The 22939-nt window shown below is 42.9% G+C and overlaps 2 protein-coding genes across 2 annotated transcripts in view; both read left to right on the plus strand.

The window, feature by feature from the left end:
* The first annotated feature begins 465 nt into the window (after positions 1–465).
* slc6a7 (solute carrier family 6 member 7) lies at positions 466–8720 on the plus strand. The gene is made up of 14 exons (XM_035780472.2): positions 466–1115; positions 3170–3398; positions 3954–4085; positions 4237–4444; positions 4803–4941; positions 5083–5217; positions 5381–5484; positions 5573–5697; positions 5923–6035; positions 6143–6280; positions 6393–6492; positions 6661–6779; positions 7296–7469; positions 7733–8720. Exons 1-14 carry the CDS (start codon positions 1047–1049, stop codon positions 7925–7927), a joined length of 1980 nt encoding a protein of 659 aa, XP_035636365.1. The 5' UTR covers positions 466–1046; the 3' UTR covers positions 7928–8720.
* A 457-nt stretch (positions 8721–9177) lies between these two features.
* Positions 9178–22939, plus strand: part of rb1 (retinoblastoma 1) — a 43670-nt gene continuing 29908 nt past the window's right edge. The window contains exons 1-14 of the mRNA XM_035780473.2: positions 9178–9523; positions 10662–10782; positions 11050–11153; positions 13290–13424; positions 13672–13710; positions 13902–13951; positions 14211–14321; positions 14560–14705; positions 16479–16556; positions 17261–17370; positions 17485–17559; positions 18900–18987; positions 19116–19232; positions 22819–22875. Coding sequence (XP_035636366.1) covers positions 9417–9523; positions 10662–10782; positions 11050–11153; positions 13290–13424; positions 13672–13710; positions 13902–13951; positions 14211–14321; positions 14560–14705; positions 16479–16556; positions 17261–17370; positions 17485–17559; positions 18900–18987; positions 19116–19232; positions 22819–22875 — 1338 coding nt within the window. The 5' untranslated portion in view covers positions 9178–9416. The remainder of the gene's footprint in view (positions 9524–10661; positions 10783–11049; positions 11154–13289; positions 13425–13671; positions 13711–13901; positions 13952–14210; positions 14322–14559; positions 14706–16478; positions 16557–17260; positions 17371–17484; positions 17560–18899; positions 18988–19115; positions 19233–22818; positions 22876–22939) is intronic.

The raw sequence follows: 22939 nt of genomic DNA on the forward strand, positions 1-22939 counted from the left end.
ATCGCAAGCCAAGATGCCATACAAATTAAGGCATTACTTATTTTTTCCTCGTTTAGCCAATTTGTTCATACGGTCTGCTGTTAGATTTTTTAAAATAGATATCATATTACATGTTACATACACAATTCCATCTTCTTGGCCATGCAACAAAACAGGGGAGCTTAATATGTGGTTTCTTATTTCATAGAAAAAGCAACGGATGCAATTTCCTGCTGTTGCAGTTGGTTTCCTCTACTAGTGCTCTGAGCAACGCTTTCTCAGAATAGAAAAAAGACCGTCTTTGAAGAAGCAGGGTTTGATTAGACGTGCTGTAGCTGCTCAATAACCTGATGAAAATAGATTGAGACAGACAGATACAGTAGGCAAAACATTTAGTGAAGGGGTGCAGTTGTAGAAAGGGTGTGGCTCAGTGAAGGTGTTTTAAAAAGAGGGTGTGTTTCCCCCCTTTTGTTCAATGGGCGGATTCGATTATGCTGAACTGCGGTGCACCCGTCTATGGCCGATGACGTTTCCGGGCAAAAGCAGTGAGACAGGAGCGCCCTTCTCAAATGAACAGTAATCTGCGCAGCTCCATCATGTTTGTCAATAATGCAGTATGGCGCATCATCCAGAAACATACATCTCTTTTCCATAAAATATATGTTTGAATTGTCAAACTAATTTGAACTGGGAAGGCGGATAAATCGTTTTTATCAAAAGCAATCACTTTTACATCTGAAAAGACAGAATCCTACTCGTTACTCCACGTGCTTATTTATGTCACTTTTGTTTTGGGCCAATTTCGCTGTGGGCTTTGAACGGGCTCACGAATGCAATCACGCTTCACCCGGTGTAAAACACGATAACGGGCGCCCGGGCCAGATTAATCGAATCCCCTCAGTGACTGCACCTGCGCTCTACTGTAATTTCCCGGTCATTACCAAAAGTGCCGATTTCAATCATCACTGACGAACATTTCCGTCAAAGCACGAATATATTACCATTAACTTTAATCTGAACAATGTATCGAACATCCAAAGAAACCAAGTGAATCTCTCCCCGGGAAAATGCCGAGCGAGCAGACAAAAACGGCACCTGGGAACATTACAGAGAAAAAATCAACACACCAACAAGGGGTAAGCAAGGAAACAACCTGTTGTTAGTTAACAGAAACTTTTTAAACGTCGTTAAAAGGTCTAATTTCACCTCTTTGTGAATATTGGATTGTTTTGGAATTTATGGAAAACGAATGGAACCATCGTTATTTGGATTTGTAGTTCTATAAAGTAATCTAACCCGTATGTCCTCATTCCTCTGACATCCGATGTAGTGGAAAGTGCAACACCCTACTAGCCTATAGGTCACCATTTTCTACCTCAGTAAAATTAGTTTTGTACTGGATATTCGGTTTTCTCTACCTGATAGCTATTGAACCAAGCATACCATGACAATGAAGATGATGTATTCTGAATCAGGAGTGGATGGATCAAAATTCACAGCTCTTTTTGTTGTTGAAATGTGGGGCTTTTAATCTTTAATATCTCTTACACAACACGTTCCATGATAATGAAAATTATATATTCTGAATCGGAACAGGATGGACAAAGATTCACAGCTATTTTTGTTAAAATTACATTTTATTTTTGGGGGGAGGCCTTCAATCTTTAATAACACTAACACGAAGCATGCCGTGACTATGAAAAGGATATATTCTGCATCGGTGGAGGATCTACAAAAACCTACAGCTTTTGTTTTTAAACATTTTCATTTTGATCACCTGCCTCCTCCATCTCACCAACCTGCTATTTAACATTTTACTGCAGTGGGCTAAACCAGGGCCACACAGAGTGATTCTTAGTAGTCTTAAACAAATCTACTTTGAAACAAAAGTATACACCTCACACATGGTTATGGGCCTAAAATAATAGTTTAAATGTGTTCAATGTTGAGTTGCATTGCAATATTACTTTTTATATACATCACTAAATATAACAAAACTGTTTGACATAGAAACACCAGACTTGTCAGTAAAAAAAACATTGAGAGGTTTATACCCAAGGTAGTTTTATACTGGATATTTGAACCAAGCATGCCATAACTATGAAGATGGTATATTCTGAATCAGGGAAGGATGGACAAAACCCACCGCTTTAAAAAACCTGTAATAGCTCTTACACACAACGTGCCATGACTATGAAAATGATATATTCTGAATCGGGGGGAGGATGGATTAAAAATCCATGGCTTTTGGTTTTTGGAAATTCTGATTTTGTTTTTGGAGGGTAGGGGATTCAATCTTCAATAGCTCTTACACAAAGTGCGCCATGACAATGACAATTCTATATAAAATTGTCATTGTCATGGTGCGTTCAGAATATACCATCTTCAGAGTGATGGCATGCTTGGTTCAAATATCCAATATAAAACTACCTTGGGTATAAACCTCTCAATGTTTATTTCAGAGACATAATCAAGGGCTATCAACATTTCAGTTGATACAGACTTATCATCAATCCATCACATTGCTCTCATTTTATTGTCTGTTTTGCATAACCTATTGTAGCCCATTGTATAACAACTACCTGTAGGCTACTCTTTCTACTCCTTTTATGACTTACAATGTGTCATGATGATGATGATGAGGCAGGCGGATGGTAGTGGCCTAAATCAAATGAATGGCAGTTCTCAAAACTGAACCTCTGGACCTCTGTCCTCTTGGTGTCCGTAGTTCTTCTCTTTTCTGTCTGTTTAGCCGACTGGTCCACTGACAACACACACACATAAATAGAGGCAATAGTTCCTATTTTGTTGTGAGTTAAATTCTTTGCCTTGCAGGGGAGGAAGCAGAATGAGTGCTTGCATCAGTTGCACTGGATGGCACAGCAGTGACACAGCTCTAGAGGTCAAACGCAATGGTTTACAAAGACTGCATGACCGTGTCATATTTCCTGATGTGTGAACCACACCCATATCTGTAAACCTGGACTCTATAGCTATGCCTACCATTGTCACTGACTGTGTTCACCTTAAACAATGTGCAGTCCCAGTGTCTCATACAAGTTAAAATCGAGGCGGGGCACTTTACTTGTGACATGGAATCCAACTTTTCAACATTAAGGCATGACATCGTTATAGGTTATTCTGATAGAGGATCTGTCTGACAGTTTTGAATGTGTTCTATCTGTTCTAGAGTCCAGCACAGCTGAATGGGTTTAATTTAGCTCATGATGTCACCAATCCCTCATCCCAGCCACAGTTTGAGTCCCGCCCCCCGTCCCCTGCACCCCCACCAGACCCACTTATTCTCCCAAGAGAGCAGTGGGGTGGGAAGTATGAGTTTCTGCTCTCCTGTATCGGCTACTGTGTGGGACTGGGGAATGTGTGGAGGTTTCCCTACCTCTGCTACCGCAATGGAGGAGGTGAGTAACCCACAGCCAAGCTGGCTTTTAGCCCTCATACACTTTGCCCCTCAGACTCTAAGTATGAATGAAGCTGTATTATTGTCTTGAAATGGATTTGTTTTATGTTACCTTGGCCTTCCGGTCCGCTCTGTCCTCTCCTCTCTGTGGATTGTGCTGCAGAGTTCATCTGAGAGCGGAAACCAAAGCCACGCAATCACAGGCATCCAGTGGTGCTAGAAAGCCAACACACACATGTGCACAGAAAAACACACCTTAAGACAGTCTACTGAATGGTTCATTCAAAACTATAGTAAACAAACTTCAGCTCCCCATGTGAAGCTAGCACATGCTGAGACTTCAATAGTTGAGGGATAGAAAAACCCTCTGCTGGCTGGCAGCTTTCCAGATGTAGTAAGTGATTATATAGCCATAGTGCTATTTGTAGGACATACCCGTACATGCCATGTATCCGTGTAACTAGGAGCTCAGTGTTATAACAATCAAATTAATGAGGGATGTCGCCTCTTGTATCATCCCATTTCCTGTTTGACTTGTGGCCTCCTCTGTCCCCAGGTGTGTTCCTCATCCCCTACTTCATCATGCTCTTCTTCACCGGTGTCCCCCTCTTTCTCATGGAGCTAAGTCTAGGCCAGTATGGAGCTGCTGGACCAATCACAGTGTGGAAGTGCTGCCCCCTCCTCAAAGGTAAACCTCCACGACCCCCATGCCTCCATTGTCCTCTCAACACTCCATAATTGTCCATCAACACTGATTAGCCTCAATCTTATGTTCACCAACATTGAAAGCTCCCTCATCTGGACTACACACATCAATATGCCTGTGTGTCTCTTTATAGGCATTGGCATTGGGATGCTTTGTGTGTCTATGCTGGTGTGCCTCTACTACAATGTGATCATAGCCTGGACATTCTACTACCTGGGCAGCTCTTTCCAGAGCCCCCTGCCCTGGTCCTGTGATGCCCCAGCCAATGCTTACCTCTGTGGGAACGCCACACTGAACAGCTCCTCTGGCAGAGCCCTCAGCCCCTCAGAGGTCTTCTGGAAGTAAGGGCTCTTCCACCACTGTAGAGTGTTTTTCGCTAAAAAATGATTGAATGTCCTTTGCATGATTGAATTCAGATTAGGATTGGTTTATCGTGGGGGAATTAGCGTCATGCTGGCCCTCAACTGTATTGAAATATTGACGACCATGAAATGCCTGAAATGTTGTCCTTCAAAAAGTCTGTGCTGTCTGTACACTGTGCTGTATGTGTTCATGTCGTTAAGGAGATGAGCTGACTGTACTATATGATGTAACATCTATCTCCTGTTAAAAATGTCTCTGTTTGCTGGGTCTATCCAACTAGTTTTGGCTAGAGGTCTGAATACTCTGTGTGTGTTTGCTCGGTGTGTTGTGTTCCAGTGAGCGTGTTCTGGGTGTGGTGAACAGTAAGGGCCTCCATGACCCTGGTCCTGTCAGGTGGCCCCTGGCTCTCTGCCTCCTGGCTGCCTGGGTCATCATCTTCTTCTGCATGCTCAAGGGCATCCGCAGCTCTGGCAAGGTGATATAACACACACGTCATCAGAATACACACACACCTTTAAACACAGACATACTCATGTTAGGCAAACATGCCCTCAAAACAAACATCCTTGCACTTGGTGTTGCGATGTACTTAAGAGCTGTTACTTTAACTTTGTAGGTGGTTTATGTGACTGCGACGTTCCCGTACTTCGTGCTGATCGTTTTGATCATCAGGGGTGCTACACTGGAGGGGTCACTTCAGGGTGTGGCCTTCTACCTCACCCCTGACTGGGGCCGGCTGGCCAGTGCACAGGTAAACTACATCCCCTAGTGGAGACAAGCTGGTAGAATCTCTAGAGTAAAGTCAAGTTAGTTTGTTTTTGTGTGTATTTGTCTACCTGTAATGAGTGTCAAGGCTCTTGGTGCTGGCCAACAAAGTAGACAGCATGTCTTAACTGTCACCGTTCACCTTGTAGGTGTGGAACGATGCTGCCTCACAGGTCTTCTACTCGTTGGGGATTGGTGTTGGGGGGCTGCTCTCCATGGCCTCCTACAATAAGTTTGACAACAATGTCATCAGGTCAGTTGTACTCTACTCTACTATTGTTCTCTCTGAGGCTACAGGCATGCTGGGAAATTGAGTATATCGAACATTGTGTTGCTTTCAGGGACTGTCTGGTCATCACCATAGGGAACTGCAGCACCAGCTTCTTTGCGGGCTTCGCCATATTCTCAATCCTGGGTCACATGGCCTGGAGGAAGGGAGTGCCTGTTGGCGAGGTGGCAGATACAGGTAGCTCTCAATGAGCCAGTCACTCCACTTGTATTAACAAGCAATCAATTAAATGTATTTATAAAGCCGTTTTTACATCAGCCGATGTCATAAAGTGCTATACAGTAACCCAGCCTAAAACAGCAAGCAATGCAGATGTAGAAGCACATTTCTGTTACGGTTATGACATGGCATTAAAAAGCTATTTTTATGGCAAAAATAAGCTCATTATTGTTCTTGCTCCAGGTCCTGGTTTGGCGTTTGTGGCGTACCCAGAAGCCCTTGCTCTACTGCCAGGCTCGGTGTTCTGGTCCATCCTCTTCTTCCTCATGCTTTTCATGCTGGGGGTCGACACTCTGGTAAACCACAGCCTTGTTCTGTATTGAACCCCTATCTCTTTGAACTAACAAAACGTATACATCTAACATCCCGCTCCCTGTCTTCTGGCCCTGTTTTCACTCTGTAGTTTGGTAACATGGAGGGCATCACCACGGCTGTGCTGGATGAGTTCCCACAGCTCAGAGCTAACATGAAGCAGAAGTCTCTGTTCCTGGGACTGCTGTGTTTCGGCTTCTATCTAATGGGACTGCTGTTGATCACTGATGTGAGATTGTATGGAAGTATTTGTGTGTGTGTGTGTGTGTGTGTGTCTGTGTCTGTGTCTGTGTCTGTGTCTGTGTCTGTGTGTGTGTGTACTGATGTCTGTCTCTCCATAGGGAGGGATTTATTGGTTCACCCTAATCGACTCCTTCGCCACTAGCTTCGGCCTCATCATCATCACCCTCTTCATGTGCATTGGCATCTCCTTCTTCTATGGTACACCATGCAACTCCAGCTCCATACCCTGCATGCTACATTCCACATACTAACTAAACATACTAACCACTATTCAGACATGCCACACACTTACTGTATGTCAATAGTGTCTTCAGATACTCTGACTAATCAGCATGCATGTGTGTCTGCATTCCGTAACATTCACAGGAGTGAACCAGTTTTGCCAGGACATCATTGACATGATCTGTCTCTGTCCTCCCTGGTGCAGCAAAGTGCTGCTCTACTTCAAAGCATGCTGGGTATTCTGCACCCCATTTCTCCTACTGGTGAGTCAGACCCTCTACCTTTACATTCTGTCTCTGAAAAAGCATCCCTCTGTCTAAAATCCACCCTTTGTTGCACCCTGACAGTGGTGAATAATTTAAAGAGACTGACATTCTATCCCCTTTTCCCCCGGCTGTGTTCTCTATGGGTTTAAATGGTTTATTTTCAATCACCCCTCATGTATGCACAGTATGTCTGATATGTGTATTTGAATAAAAACGAATGTAGTAGCTGTTGAATAGAAACATAAATGAGTGAACTAACCAAGTGTCCTGAGCCAGAAAGAGAGAATGGATCATACCATAGAGGCTCTGCCTAGATTATCATACAGATGTCTGTTTAAGAGTCTGTGCATGCTCAGCCGCACTCTGCTGCGTCTGTCTGGGTGTTGGTCTATCTCTCCAAAGCTACTGTGAGTTTTTGATCACTGCTTTGTTTCCATGGTTGCTGATAAACTTTCTTAGTGTAGTTGCCTTTGTTTCACATGCCCCTCTGTTTCTGTGTTTCGGTGCATCCAGATCATTCTGACCTATATCTTCATTGAGATGTACAACACCCCGCTGCAGTATGGTGCCTATGTGTATCCTCGCTGGGGCAAGGCACTGGGCGTGTGCATGGGCGCCACCTGCTGTCTGCAGATCCCCATTTGGGCCATCGTGGCCATCAGCAAGGAGTCTGGGACACTGAAAAACGTCAGTACCGTCCGCCCCATTTTCCCCTTGTCTGTCATTACACAAGCCATGTTACATGGCTATACGAATTGTCCTAAGGGGACAAATAAATCTGTATTGAAATGACTTGAATACTGAAGCCACACTAAGAACACATTAAACACTTGATAGGTTAAAGGCTGCCAGTGTGCAAATAATTTAAGGGTTAAATCAGTCATGAAAATAAACAGTCACATGCCATTCAGTTTAAAAATCTCTTTATTCATATTTCTCTCTCCATTCAGCGTTTTAAGAAATCCATTCGACCTCTAAATTCCTGGAGGGGCAACAACTTGAACAACAGTGGAGGAGGAGAGGAACGAGTAGAGCCGGAGAGGATGGGGGCACCGTTCACAGTAAACCTGACAGACAGAGACACTGTCAACCTTACCGAGGTGGATTTCACAGCTATAGCCTGGGAAAATGGGACAGAGGCATGACCCTTCCTCACTGGTGGAGGTGAAGAGTATATCATCACCTGCAGAACTTTGTATGAAGAGACAAAGTAAGGATGTCACTGTCCAGGCATCATACCCTGCCAGCCAGAAGGATACCATTTTGCCATTTGCTATACTGACACTTTAAAGATCATTTTTATAACAAAGACTACTTAGAAAATGTATTGGATTGTCCTTCAGGACAATGTGAATTGGTGGTTTTATTTATGCTTTAAAAATACATTTTACATTGTCTATTTGCAATTTTGTTAGTGTGTATATAGCCTAAAGGCCATGGCTGCAGCATGCATACACAGAGACCATGGGTGTATTCACTAAGAACTTAACAGAATGAAACGGGGAGGGATCTACCGGAATTGCTCCAATAGAAACTAGTTTTTACTGCAAAACATTTTAGTCTACACTCTTATCCTGAGCGACTTACAGCCTTGCTCAAGGGCACATCAACAGATTTTTTTACCTTGTCAGCTCAGGGATTCAAACCAGTGACCTTTCAGTTACTGTCCCGATGCTATTAATTGTTAGGCTACATTTTTCATTTGAAATAAATTGTTTCTGTTGCCAAATGTTTTGGTCTAATGATTACACCCCATGTTTTTCTTCATGAGAGGACAAATGTAGCGGTGCAGGGCAGGGCTGTTTCAGTGTCCGCTAACAAAGAGACGTGCTATAGGACGAGAATCACTGTGTGTGGTCTTCATCTCATCTCTATTCTGATCTGTAGCTCACCAGAGGTCTGACTAGCTGTGCAAAGAAATAAAACATATAATTTTAATATTAGGCTACTGTACATCTGTTTTTGTCATGTTTTAGTGCTGGTGGTGGGTATACAGAGGGCAGTTCTTTATTGACTGTATAGCTAGGTGAAACTTTGACTACAGAGATGTATTTTATTTGAACATTTTTAACTAGGCAAGTCAGATAAGAACAAATTCTTATTTACAATGATGGCCTTCCAAAAGGCCTCCTGCGGGGAGGGGGCTGGGGTAAAACATTTAAAATATAGGACAAAACACATGACAAGAGACACCACAACACTACATAAAGAGCATGGCAGCAACACAACATGGCAGCAGCACATGTTTGGGGCTCTTAAACATAATTTTTTTGTGTAGTTTTTACTAAGACATTTATTTTGCCACAATACAAGGCAGTTCGTCCATGGCACAATGTATAAATTGCTCTGGTGGTGGTACATTTGGACCTCCACACAGATGGCGCCAAAGACGAATGTCAGATTGGCGCGGAGATGACGTCTGGCGGATGTCACGTATGCGACATTTTCCCGCGGTTTCTTTCTTCTGAGAATCGAAGACCTGAATCCGTAGTAGGATTTCAGGAAGCTGACAAGTAAAACCGGGGTTTGTACGGGACCAAATTGGGATATAAACTAAGTAAACTATTAAAAAGGCCATACAATAGAAAACATCCATTTAATAATTTAGCTTTAATAATCTGATAACCCACAAAGATGCCTCCCAAAAAACGCAACTCTGGAGCAGCACAGAACAAGGAAATGAAGCCCAGCATAAAAAACGCCTCCCCGGACAAGGAGAATCCAGATTTATCAATTGAAAAGTAAGCAGCCCGTCCATCCATCGTATTTAACAAGATAATTGTTAACATATAACTTACCCGGTTATGTTACTGACTACAATGTTACGTTATTTTCTTTCCGTAAAACGATCGTTTGCTAACTATTTGATAGCTAGCTAACGTAACGTTACCACCCCCCCCGAAAACAAGTCAAGACGAACAGCTGGGAAAACATGCTAACTAGTTATCAATCAGTAGCTAGCTAGCTATTATTTGGTAATATGTGACATGCCCATTGTCTTATTTGTTACAAGGTTACTTTTTAAGTTTAGTAACATCAAGCTGTTATTTTTCAGCTATTTAGCTATTTTAGGTGACTAGATAGCTTGATTCTAAAACAAGTTTGTTTCAGTAGCTAGCTACTAGCTAGCTAAGCATCTTGCCAAATGACTAACTTAGCTACTATAGTCATCTCACGACAGTCATCACTTTCACTAATGGGAACACAACTTTCATAGAGCCCCTGATCACGGTTCATAAATATTATTTCCCACTTCAGAAATCGTGTTCAACGTTAGTAAGAATGGACACCGCAACATTTGGGTCTGAACTACAAGGCCTACCATTGAGTGTTAGAATGATGGTGTTAAAGCTAGATAGAGTACGTAGTTGAAACCATATCAAAGGGGAACCCCTTGCCTCTGTTTTGGTAAAAAGATGAGGGATGCGCCAGAAAATATATTCATATTCATAAACATCTATGGATGCAAGGACTGAACATCCATGATATCAATAGTATAGTTTTAAGCATGTTTTGAGGCGATATCGGTTTACATTTACGTTATTTATAAACATTGGAGTTAAACAAGCTTATATTTGGGGTTCTGATGGGGTGCAACAATTGAACTAAGCTCATGAGGCATTTATTTGTACGTTATATACCCATTGATTCTTAAAGAATATATCATTCATTTATTTAAAAAAAAATGGATATAGCAAGACAATGACAAAACACACTAATTCTACATCAACAACTACATGTACTTATTGCCCCCCCACACACACACACAAAATCATGACTGTCAAAAGTGATTTTGTTACTATTCTGAGTGCACCATGTCCATACTAAGTATGGTTGATCTAAATGTGTCTGACCTTTTTTATTTTTTTGAATCATCAGGCACCAAGAGAAGGATGCGGACTTTATGACTCTGTGTCAGAGTCTCCAGGTGATAGATGCTGTGTGTGATCGTGCTTGGACAATATGGAAGGCAGTTCAGGCCTCAGTGGACAAAGTTCTTGTATGTATCCACCCATTGTCTCCAAGTTACTAGTAGACTATACAATGTGTTTTACCTACTGATACCCTTTCTGTCTGCTCTGATGATGGAAAGCTTATAGTGAATAAACAACTGAACCATAACTCTCGGTCTCTAAAATGAACTATATTCAAGGCTATTCACACAGACTGACAATACATTGTTTTTCTTCTCTCTCTCTCTCTCTCTCTCTCTCTCTCTCTCTCTCTCTCTCTCTCTCTCTCTCTCTCTCTCTCTCTCTCGACACAGGACACTCAAAAAAGGCTTTGGGCTGCTTGTCTGTTTGTGGCTGTGATAGACTTGGAAGTTGCAAGTTTTACCTTTACTCAAATCCTGAAGGCAGTGGATCTGAAGTAAGTACTAGATTCAGGCGTTCCAGTAGGGCCTTTGTCAGTACCAGTTCCCAGATCAGTTGATGTTTTCCCCTGGCAACACTCTTTTGAGTCTCTTACTCACTGGCCGAGTTGGGTTGATTACTTTCTAAATGTAATCTGTTACATTTACTAGTTACCTGTCCAAAATTGTAATCAGTAACAACTTGGGTTACTCAAACTCAGTAACAATCTGATTACTTTAAATTACTTTCAGATGACTTTCCCCTTAAGAGGCATTAGAAGAAGACAAAAATGAATATTACCAATTGAACACCTATTGCAGGATAAATCAATATTAAAGTTTACATAGATGGCCATCATTGGATGTTCCATTTTAATTTCTGGGTTGGTTATGTAGGATTCTTCTAACCCCTTTCTTTCTACAACAGATAATAATACAGTTAGGTTGTCTTTACATTATTACCCAACATCTGTCAGATTTACTGTCATTACAATTCATTTAATACCCCTTGATCTTCAACAATAGGACATGGAAATATAGATTAGCCAAACTGTTTTACCTGAGCATAACCCCAAAACTAAGGACTTGTTAGCGTGCTCTGTTCTTGATTTTGTTGTCATGAACAACTGATTGGACTCATTGCTTTGAGTTGGAAAATAAATGCTGATTTCGGAATGGTATGCTTTGAGCACTACCGAAAAGTGCTATTTGCATGTGAAATATGTATGCCATATGCTGCATTTGCTATAGGTCTATTGATTATGTTTTTTTTGTGATATTTAGATAATCAAAAGTGAGTTTGAGCATATGTCTGTTAGGCCTATGGACTCTTTTTGTTGCATGAAATAGATAATAAATAAAAGCCACACTCATGGTCTTCTTAGATGAAGCCAGTTCTTGACAGTATTGAGAATAAAAAGAGAACTTCCTCAAACTTTTATTCTATTGGCTGGGATCCGCACTATGCAGGTGGTACAAGAGTGCATTTTTCACTGGCTGTCCTGGTCGCAAAAACAAGGATTGATAGGCAGCTTAAACTTCTTCAATTCAACTATTATTGGGTTAAAATACACATACATTTGTGAACAGCCATCCATAACTACAATCTGTAAGGGGCAAATAGCTAAATGAGAGAACAGCAGTGGTAGCCTAGTGGTTAGAGACTAGTAACCGGAAGGTTGCAAGTTCAAACCCCCGAGCTGACAAGGTACAAATCTGTCATTCTGCCCCTGAACAGGCAGTTAACCCACTGTTCCTAGGCTGTCATTGTAAATAAGAATTTGTTCTTAACTGACTTGCCTAGTTAAATAAAGGTAAAACAATTTAAAAAATGCACTTTGTAGCTATATCAATAATGTAAATCTGTATTTCCCGAAGGCTTCACTGCTGTTGTCATTACCTCAGAACTTTTATTCAAATTGGATAATCTTTCGATGCCGACAGCAGTTGCGCCATTGAAAGACAGCTTGAACTTTAGCCTACAATAGCCTATTCCTGCTCGTTGCCCACAAACCGTGGAGTTTGGTCGGGGAGTCGTTGATGCAGCCGCTCTTCTGTTTTTCTGCCCCTTTATGCTGTGTGCATTAGACAAACTGGATGGATATTGATGATTTAGGCTAAATTAAGTATATCAAGCGTTAATTAAATGTTATGCTGCTGTGGCAGTACTGTGGATATTTAAACTAGCTAGCTAACTACAGGGACTTGCCTGGTGACCGCATCTCTCAAGCCATGCATCTTTGGATACCGGGAGACAGACTGGAAAACGGGTATAACCGGGCGTGCGAGCTCCGTACAGGACAAACCAACCAACGGTTGGGGGGCGGCGAACTTGACGGCATCACAATGACTTGCAGGCAGTGGGTTACGACACCAACAACACATTTTCTTTTGGGGGGGGGATTGTACTACCACCCAAAAGGTAACTTTGGAGGCTGGAAGGGCAAAAGGGCATGTGCTCTGCTCCAGTAGAGCCCTATCTGTGCATGTGCCTGCCTCTGTTATAATGATGAATGCATATATCAGCCGAAGTCTCTGTTGAAAGTTCAGGCCTTAACGCAACCATAACTGGTGTTCGGCCAAGTGAACACATTCCAATTATTGTTTACAATTAGATGCAGTTCTAGCAGTTTCGTGTGTCCTCTTGTGTGCAGTGTGAAGCAGTTCCTGGGCCTGCTGAAGAAGATGGATGTGAACCTGGACACCATCAGCACCAAGGTGAACTCCGCAGTGACACGCCTGGAGAAGAAGTATGACGTGTCACGGGCACTCTACCAGAGGTTTGAGAAGTGCGTGGGAATATCGTAACGTCATGTTTCCTAATGCCTAGTTTTGATATCTAACTGTGCTGTACCTCTAGATGGCAGTGTAGTTTCTCTGGACCCTTTTGTCAGCTTTTATTGTTATCCAACTTTAGATTTTCACAAAAATGCAAACTTCAGAGTACACAACCTGAACTTGAGCTGTTTAGTAATGTAATTATGTTCCCAAAACGGTTTTGAAATGCAATATTTATCACCACTTATCTTGCTTCAGGACATGCAGCAAAATCTATGCAGAAGACTCAGAAGCAAAGTAAGTGAATAAAAAGTACAGGAATACCACTAATTTGAATAATAATCCCTGCCACAATGCTGATCATTGCTATCTTTTAAACCGTGTCTTCACTCAGTCCCGGTTATCCAATAGTAAATGAGGGTCAATGTTGATAATTGGGTGTTTGCTCCCAACATGTTGTGTAATGTCAATAATGCTCTCTGTTCCAGGGGGAAAGAAATACTGCGGAGCTGCTGGACAATGTTCCTTTTGGCGAAGGGTGGGTCAGCACTTGTTGATCACTAACGTTGTAAATGTTTTTTTTTCAAGGCGAGAACAACATACAAGTTTGTAGATGTAGGGCCCTGAGATGGTTTCCATCTTCCACTCGTTATGTTTTCCCTCTCCATGTCTACTCAATAGTTCTGGTGAGATAAACAGCAAGTTTCTGGCCATCGGTCTGTTTCTCCCATGACGCTGTTAAGACTGGCCGGTATTATGATACTGCTCCTGATGTGCGTTGTGTCTACTGTCTGCAGGAAGGGCACTGCAGATGGAGGATGACCTGGTCATATCCTTCCATCTGATGGTGTGTGTTCTGGAGTTCTTCATCAGGCGTTGCCCGCCCAGCCTTCTGCAAACACTTTACCGTAAGACAGACTCCTTTCCCTCTACTACTGCAAGCCTCAGGCCCTGGGATAGACATGCCCTTCCATTTGCATTGGTCAACTGCCCCTATGAATATATTATCACTCTCATTACTCAACTAAAAACGTGAAAGTTACCTTTTTAACATAACACATACGTTCAGTGTGTTCTATTACCACAGGTCTGATATGTTCTGTAGATGAATGGATATAAAATCTAACCTTTAACCCCTGCCCTCAGAATCGGTCATCAGCACAGCCCAAAGCCCCCCAACAAGAACCTCCCGTCGCAATCAGAGCAAAGCCAAACCCCGTCAAGCCCCGCCAGAGGTGGATGTGCAGCTCCTGGAGACCCTCTGCAAAGAGAACGACTGCAGCGTGGAAGAGGTTCACACAACGTTTTCACTCCTTTACACTCATGGCTTGTCAAGCTTGTTGTAGCTTTAGATCCCAGTCGTCAAAATTCACTACCCCTTTAGTGTTCTAAATAAAAAATCAGTGCAGTCAAACAAGTAATAAAATAATAATAATCAAAAATAGAAACACGAAATCACGAATGTCAGGGTGAATTTAGTTAACCCAAACAAAACTGTATCAGTAATCCAAATGAAATCCATGGTTATATACAGCAGAAAGATATACGAAGAATGATATGTACAGTAGTAGATGTATTAGAGTGAGCTATGTGAAGAATACAGTGCTTTCGGAATGTATTCGGACCCCTTCACTTTTTATACATTTTGTTATGTTAGACTTATTCTAAAATGAGGAAGAATTATTTAATCCAATGTACAGACAATGCCCCATAATGACGAAGCAAAAACAGTTTTTTAGAAATCTTGTAAATTAATAACAAAACTGAAATACCTTATTTACATGAGTATACCATGTTGAAAGTCATGCGTCCTCCGATACACAACCCAACCAAGCCGCACTGCTTCTTAACACAGCGCGCATCTGGGTGCGAACCCAGACTCTGGTGGAACAGCTGGTTCCCGAAGAACACAGTGGCCTCCTCCGTTCTTAAATTGAAGGAGTTTGGAACCCCCAAGACTATTCATGGTGCTGGCCACCCGGCCAAACTGAGCAATCGGGAGAGAAGGGCCTTGGTAAGGGTGGTGACCAAGAACCCCGATGGTCACTCTGACAGAGTTCCTTTGTGGAGATAGTTGTCTTTCTGTAAGGTTCTCCCATCTCTGCAGCACTGCACCAATCAGGCCTTTATGGTGGTGGCCAGGCGGAAACCACTCCTCAGTAAAAGGCATATGACAGCCCACTTGGAAAGTGGACTCTCAGACCATGAGGAAGACGATTCTCTGGTCTGATGAAAACTAAGATTGAACTCTTTGCCCTGAATGCCATGTGTCACATCTAGATGAAACTTACCACCATCCCTACGGTGAAGCGTGGTGGCAGCATCATGATATGGGGATGTTTTTAAGCATCAGGGACTGGGAGACTAGTAAGGATCGAGGGAAAGATGAATGGAGCAAAGAACAGAGCTCCTTGCCGAAAACCTGCTCCAGAGTGCTCAGGACCTCAGACTGTGGTGAAGGTTCATCTCCCAACAGGACAATGACCCTAAGCACACATCCAAGACAACGCAGGAATGGCTTCGGGACAAGTCTCTGAATGTCCTTGAGTGGCCCAACCGGAGCCCGGACTTGAACCCTATTGAACATCCCTGGAGTGACCTGAAAATAGCTGTGCAGCGACGCTCCCCATCCACCCTGACAGAGCTTGAGAGGATCTGCAGAAAAGAATGGGAGAAACCCGCCAAATATAGGTCTGCCAAGCTTGTAGTGTCATACCCAAGAAGACTCGAGGCTGTAATCTCTGCCACAGGTGCTTCAACAAAAGGGTCTGAATACTTATGTAAATGTGATATTTCTGTTTGTTTTTTATATATTTGGGAACATTGTCTTTATGGGGTATTGTGTGTTGATGGGGGGGGGGGGGGGCAATTTAATCCATTTTAGAATAAGGCTGTAACTTAACAAAATGTAGAGAAACTGAAAGGGTCTGAATACTTTCTGTACACAAGTGTATAAAATGGCTTAATGTTTGTGGTTCAGCCTGTTCATTTACATGGCTGTGTTTGTGTTTGTTTGGGTGTCATCTCATTGGTTTCATTGGTTGTCTGTTGTACTTGTGTTCAAGGTGAAGAGCGTGTACCAGACCAGTTTCTCTGCTTTCCTGGACTCCATGAGCCTCTCTGGGACTCGGGACCTTCCTCAGGTAGGAACCACACACTACATTAAATGCTGGAGCTTATTGCTATGACCCAGGTTATATAGAAAATAAGTTCACTAACAATGGTGTCTGTTCAATAATCAGTGGCAAGTTGCTAGTAGTAATATCTCTAGCAGACCCACCATATTTCATAACTATATGACAGCCATCGCAAAACAGATCAGTGTTTTTCAGGCAGTGTGCGTGTCTGAAAGCTGTTCTGTCAGGATGTGTTTGTACTGCAATGTTTGGCAGCTGGATTTTCATTAGATCTGGTATCTCAGGACAGTATATTACAGGGGCAGGTATGGAGAAGAAATAGGTTTTGATATTTACTTTGAATTGACAACGATTTGTTTTAATTCAGGACTATTTCCCCACTAGCCAGGAAACAGTCAAGGATTGGCAAAGGCGGCAGTTTAATGTGCTATTTATCCGATCTCTGCCAGGACAGTAGCTACATTTGACGTGTGATGTTAGTTTGTCGTAACGACTCGATAACGAATGGTCTCCAGTCATGGGTATTATTATTCATGGTGGCAGTCTGCCTAAATCGTCATGGTAGAGGTATTTTCCACCCCCCCAACACAAAGCCACACCTTTATACTAAACTGCTGCAGTTTCTGTGTAATTGTGAAATTTATCTGGAATACCCATGATGTTACTGAATTCCTGTCAGAGCCTGTCTTGACCTCCTGTTGACGTTTCAGGCGACTGACCTCAGCAAGCAGTATGAGGAACTCTACTTCAAGAGTAGAGACTTTGACAGTAGGCTGTTCTTGGATAATGACGAGACCCTTCTCACTCCCAAAGTAGAACCGTAAGTAGAACCACAAGTAATGATGTTTACATAATTTTTGAAGTATTTTCTCTGACAAAGAAAGTCTCGCTATACCTTGTACTTTATAGTGTATAATGTCCCCTCACCGCTCAGAATGCCGGTGGAAAGGACACCAAGGAAGAACCTGCCAGAAGATGTTGTTCTCATCCCCCCACAGACGCCTGTCAGGTGAGCCCCCTCTGACCTCTACTGGCTAGAACAGCGTGTTCACCTGGACCAACAGATACTTACTCCGATGATGTTTGAGAGTCCTGTCCACTGGGGTGTACTTGCACATCAACCGCTTCACACTACAGAACAAGGAGCTCCTGCCCTATGGGTTGTTCTGGCTCAAACGTGGCTTACCTACCTATGATGTTTGATAGGTAGTTTTGCCTTCTCAAAGTCATGTGTATTAAGCAGAAACTATTGATAGAAAAACCCTGGCAATATGAAATGGGTTCTTAATTACTTCCACCTCTTCTCTTTATAAATGGGATTACAGGTATGGGTGTGCGTTGAGTCTGTAAATCTATATGTATCAGTTCACGTGACCCTGAATACCACAAGGAGAGATCTGCTTTGATGTTTTGATGTGGCTCTCGCGTGTTTTCATTTGTGCGGCAGGTAGCCTAGTGGTTAGATCGTTGTAACTGAAAGGATGTTGGTTCGAATCCCTGAGCCGACAAGGTGAAAAAACCAACATCGCTGTCAATCACTCTGACGGTCAGGGGTTGAAAATCACACACAAAAGACTCAGTTCATGGCTTTGGATTTTAGTCCTGTGTAGATATTTCACACTCCTGCTAAAATTAGTGTTAAATCTTGTGTCCCTAGAAAGGTATGTATACAAGTCACATGTTGGCCACGTTGCAAAATAAATGTACAAGTTAATAATTTCATCCAAACTTCTCGCACACGTCAACGAGGGTCTGCGAAGCCAGACTCTAAAATAGAACTTGTGGGTGATTGGAAAATGAACTGAGGGCCACACTCCAGTCCAGTTGTTGGTGGTAATGCACCTTCAAGTTGGTTGCCAACCGCCATATAAAGTCCACAGAAGAAGACTGATGGAGGCGAGATTACTAGAAACTAACTACGTTATAATAATAATAATATATGCCATTTAGCAGACGCTTTTATCCAAAGCGACTTACAGTCATGTGTGCATACATTCTACGTATGGGTGGTCCCGGGAATCGAACCCACTACCCTTCCCCTTTTATCTGTGGATTCATTGTCGAAGTAGAGGACTCAAAATGGGTCATAATTCTACAGCGATCCAAAGATCTTAATAACACAATATTTACATTCCAGGACAACTTAGCTAGCAATATAGTTGGTTCAGAGTTTGTTTTTATATTTCAACCAGTGTCCTAATCGCGTCTGTGGATCGACAAAATTAACATGCGCACGTGGTTGCATGCGTGTACCCATTCTAATCAGCATGTCAGTTGATTAAACCGCTTCTGTCTCGTAGAGTCCTAACATTATATTAATCATGTGTGTTTCACCCCATGTCTTTGCAGAGCTGCCATGAACTCCATCGCACAGTTGAGGGTTGATCTCATCACCTCTGGCGACCAGCCCTCTTCCAACCTGGCAGTGTATTTCAAGGTATTTTTCACCACGCCTGTGTTTAAAGATTAACCGCACCTGCCTTACCATTGAATCATATAGCTCAAGTCATTTTGGGGGCATGTTCCTGCCCTTTTAACACTCTCCTCCTTCCCATCTTGTGACAGAACTGCACAGTGGACCCAACAGAGGAGGTGTTGCAGCGTGTGGAGAGTCTGGGTCTGCTGTTCAGCCAGAGGTTTGGTCAGGCTGTGGGACCACGCTGTGTGGGGCTGGGCAAACAGGTACCACCTGGCTTAAATACAGCACACTATACAGAGGAATTGCACTACTTGAGACAAGGGGGGTGGTATAAATTGTTCATACAGAGGGGTTTTTCCACTTTCAGACCTGACAGAAATTCTTATCATGCCACCTTTGTGAAACTGGTGTATAATGTTTGGTTGATACACCACACCCCATGATACAGTGCAGGCAGACAACACTATATGATACTGTGTAGTCCTAAACTCACCCCATGATACAGTGCAGGCAAACAACACTATATGATACTGTGTAGTCCTAAACTCACCCCATGATACAGAGCAGGCAGATCACACTATAGGACACTGTAGTCCTAAACTCACCCCATGATACAGAGCAGGCAGATCACACTATAGGACACTGTAGTCCTAAACTCACCCCATGATACAGTGCAGGCAGACAACACTATATGATACTGTGTAGTCGTAAACTCACCCCATGATACAGTGCAGGCAGACAACACTATAGGACACTGTAGTCCTAAACTCACCCCATGATACAGAGCAGGCAGATCACACTATAGTACACTGTAGTCCTAAACTCACCCCATGATACAGTGCAGGCAGACAACACTATAGGACACTGTAGTCCTAAACTCACCCCATGATAGTGCAGGCAGACAACACTATATGATACTGTGTAGTCGTAAACTCACCCCATGATACAGTGCAGGCAGACAACACTATAGGACACTGTAGTCCTAAACTCACCCCATGATACAGTGCAGGCAGACAACACTATAGGACAACTGTAGTCCTAAACTCACCCCATGATACAGTGCAGGCAGACAACACTATATGATACTGTATAGTCGTAAACTCACCCCATGATACAGTGCAGGCAGACAACACTATAGGACACTGTAGTCCTAAACTCACCCCATGATACAGAGCAGGCAGATCACACTATAGTACACTGTAGTCCTAAACTCACCCCATGATACAGTGCAGGCAGACAACACTATAGGACACTGTAGTCCTAAACTCACCCCATGATAGTGCAGGCAGACAACACTATATGATACTGTGTAGTCGTAAACTCACCCCATGATACAGTGCAGGCAGACAACACTATAGGACACTGTAGTCCTAAACTCACCCCATGATACAGTGCAGGCAGACAACACTATAGGACAACTGTAGTCCTAAACTCACCCCATGATACAGTGCAGGCAGACAACACTATATGATACTGTATAGTCGTAAACTCACCCCATGATACAGTGCAGGCAGACAACACTATATGATACTGTGTAGTCCTAAACTCACCCCATGATAGAGTGCAGGCAGACAACACTATATGATACTGTGTAGTCCTAAACTCACCCCATGATACAGTGCAGGCAGACAACACCACATGATACTGTGTAGTCCTAAACTCACCCCATGATACAGTGCAGGCAGACAACACTATATGATACTGTGTAGTCCTAAACTCACCCCATGATACAGTGCAGGCAGACAACACTATATGATACTGTGTCGGCCTAAACTCACCCCATGATACAGTGCAGGCAGACAACACTATATGATACTGTATAGTCGTAAACTCACCCCATGATACAGTGCAGGCAGACAACACTATATGATACTGTGTAGTCCTAAACTCACCCCATGATACAGTGCAGGCAGACAACACTATATGATACTGTGTCGGCCTAAACTCACCCCATGATACAGTGCAGGCAGACAACACTATATGATACTGTATAGTCCTAAACTCACCCCATGATACAGTGCAGGCAGACAACACTATATGATACTGTGTCGTCATAAACTCACCCCATGATGCAGGCAGACAACACTATATGATACTGTATAGTCCTAAACTCACCCCATGATACAGTGCAGGCAGACAACACTATATGATACTGTGTCGGCCTAAACTCACCCCATGATACAGTGCAGGCAGACAACACTATATGATACTGTATAGTCCTAAACTCACCCCATGATACAGTGCAGGCAGACAACACTATATGATACTGTCGTCATAAACTCACCCCATGATACAGTGCAGGCAGACAACACTATATGATACTGTGTCGGCCTAAACTCACCCCATGATACAGTGCAGGCAGACAACACTATATGATACTGTATAGTCCTAAACTCACCCCATGATACAGTGCAGGCAGACAACACTATATGATACTGTGTCGTCATAAACTCACCCCATGATACAGTGCAGGCAGACAACACTATATGATACTGTGTAGTCCTAAACTCACTCCATGATACAGTGCAGGCAGACAACACTATCTGATACTGTGTAGTCCTAAACTCACCCCATGATACAGTGCAGGCAGACAACACTATATGATACTGTGTAGTCCTAAACTCACCCCATGATACAGTGCAGGCAGACAACACTATATGATACTGTGTAGTCCTAAACTCACCCCATGATACAGTGCAGGCAGACAACACTATATGATACTGTGTAGTCCTAAACTCACCCCATGATACAGTGCAGACAGACAACACTATATGATACTGTGTAGTCCTAAACTCACCCCATGATACAGTGCAGGCAGACAACACTATATGATACTGTGTAGTCCTAAACTCACCCCATGATACAGTGCAGACAGACAACACTATATGATACTGTGTAGTCCTAAACTCACCCCATGATACAGTGCAGACAGACAACACTATATGATACTGTGTAGTCCTAAACTCACCCCATGATACAGTGCAGGCAGACAACACTATATGATACTGTGTAGTCCTAAACTCACCCCATGATACAGTGCAGGCAGACAACACTATATGATACTGTGTAGTCCTAAACTCACCCCATGATACAGTGCAGGCAGACAACACTATATGATACTGTGTAGTCCTAAACTCACCCCATGATACAGTGCAGACAGACAACACTATATGATACTGTGTAGTCCTAAACTCACCCCATGATACAGTGCAGGCAGACAACACTATATGATACTGTGTAGTCCTAAACTCACCCCATGATACAGTGCAGACAGACAACACTATATGATACTGTGTAGTCCTAAACTCACCCCATGATACAGTGCAGGCAGACAACACTATATGATACTGTGTAGTCCTAAACTCACCCCATGATACAGTGCAGACAGACAACACTATATGATACTGTGTAGTCCTAAACTCACCCCATGATACAGTGCAGACAGACAACACTATATGATACTGTGTAGTCCTAAACTCACCCCATGATACAGTGCAGGCAGACAACACTATATGATACTGTGTAGTCCTAAACTCACCCCATGATACAGTGCAGACAGACAACACTATATGATACTGTGTAGTCCTAAACTCACCCCATGATACAGTGCAGGCAGACAACACTATATGATACTGTGTAGTCCTAAACTCACCCCATGATACAGTGCAGGCAGACAACACTATATGATACTGTGTAGTCCTAAACTCACCCCATGATACAGTGCAGGCAGACAACACTATATGATACTGTGTAGTCCTAAACTCACCCCATGATACAGTGCAGGCAGACAACACTATATGATACTGTGTAGTCGTAAACTCATTCATGTCTTTTCCTTCTTTTCATCAGAGGTTCACCCTTGGCATCCGGTTGTATTACAGAGTCATGGAGTCCATGCTGAAATCGGTAAATGACCTGGTCGTATTCCTATTTCGGTTCTACCTCTATATTTTCTGAAACGTCTGACATA

Source organism: Oncorhynchus keta, chromosome 11 (genome assembly GCF_023373465.1).
Source record: "Oncorhynchus keta strain PuntledgeMale-10-30-2019 chromosome 11, Oket_V2, whole genome shotgun sequence".
Classification (NCBI taxonomy): Eukaryota; Metazoa; Chordata; class Actinopteri; order Salmoniformes; family Salmonidae; genus Oncorhynchus; species Oncorhynchus keta.

What these genes read in the sequence shown, in the direction of transcription:
- slc6a7 (XM_035780472.2), top strand. Translation starts at nt 1,047, where the DNA reads ATGCCGAGCGAGCAGACAAAAACGGCACCTGGGAACATTACAGAGAAA. An exon ending in CCCTCAGAGGTCTTCTGGAA is followed by an intron (nt 4,445 to 4,802) that starts GTAAGGGCTCTT and finishes GTTGTGTTCCAG; the next exon opens with TGAGCGTGTTCTGGGTGTGG. An exon ending in GCCGGCTGGCCAGTGCACAG is followed by an intron (nt 5,218 to 5,380) that starts GTAAACTACATC and finishes TTCACCTTGTAG; the next exon opens with GTGTGGAACGATGCTGCCTC.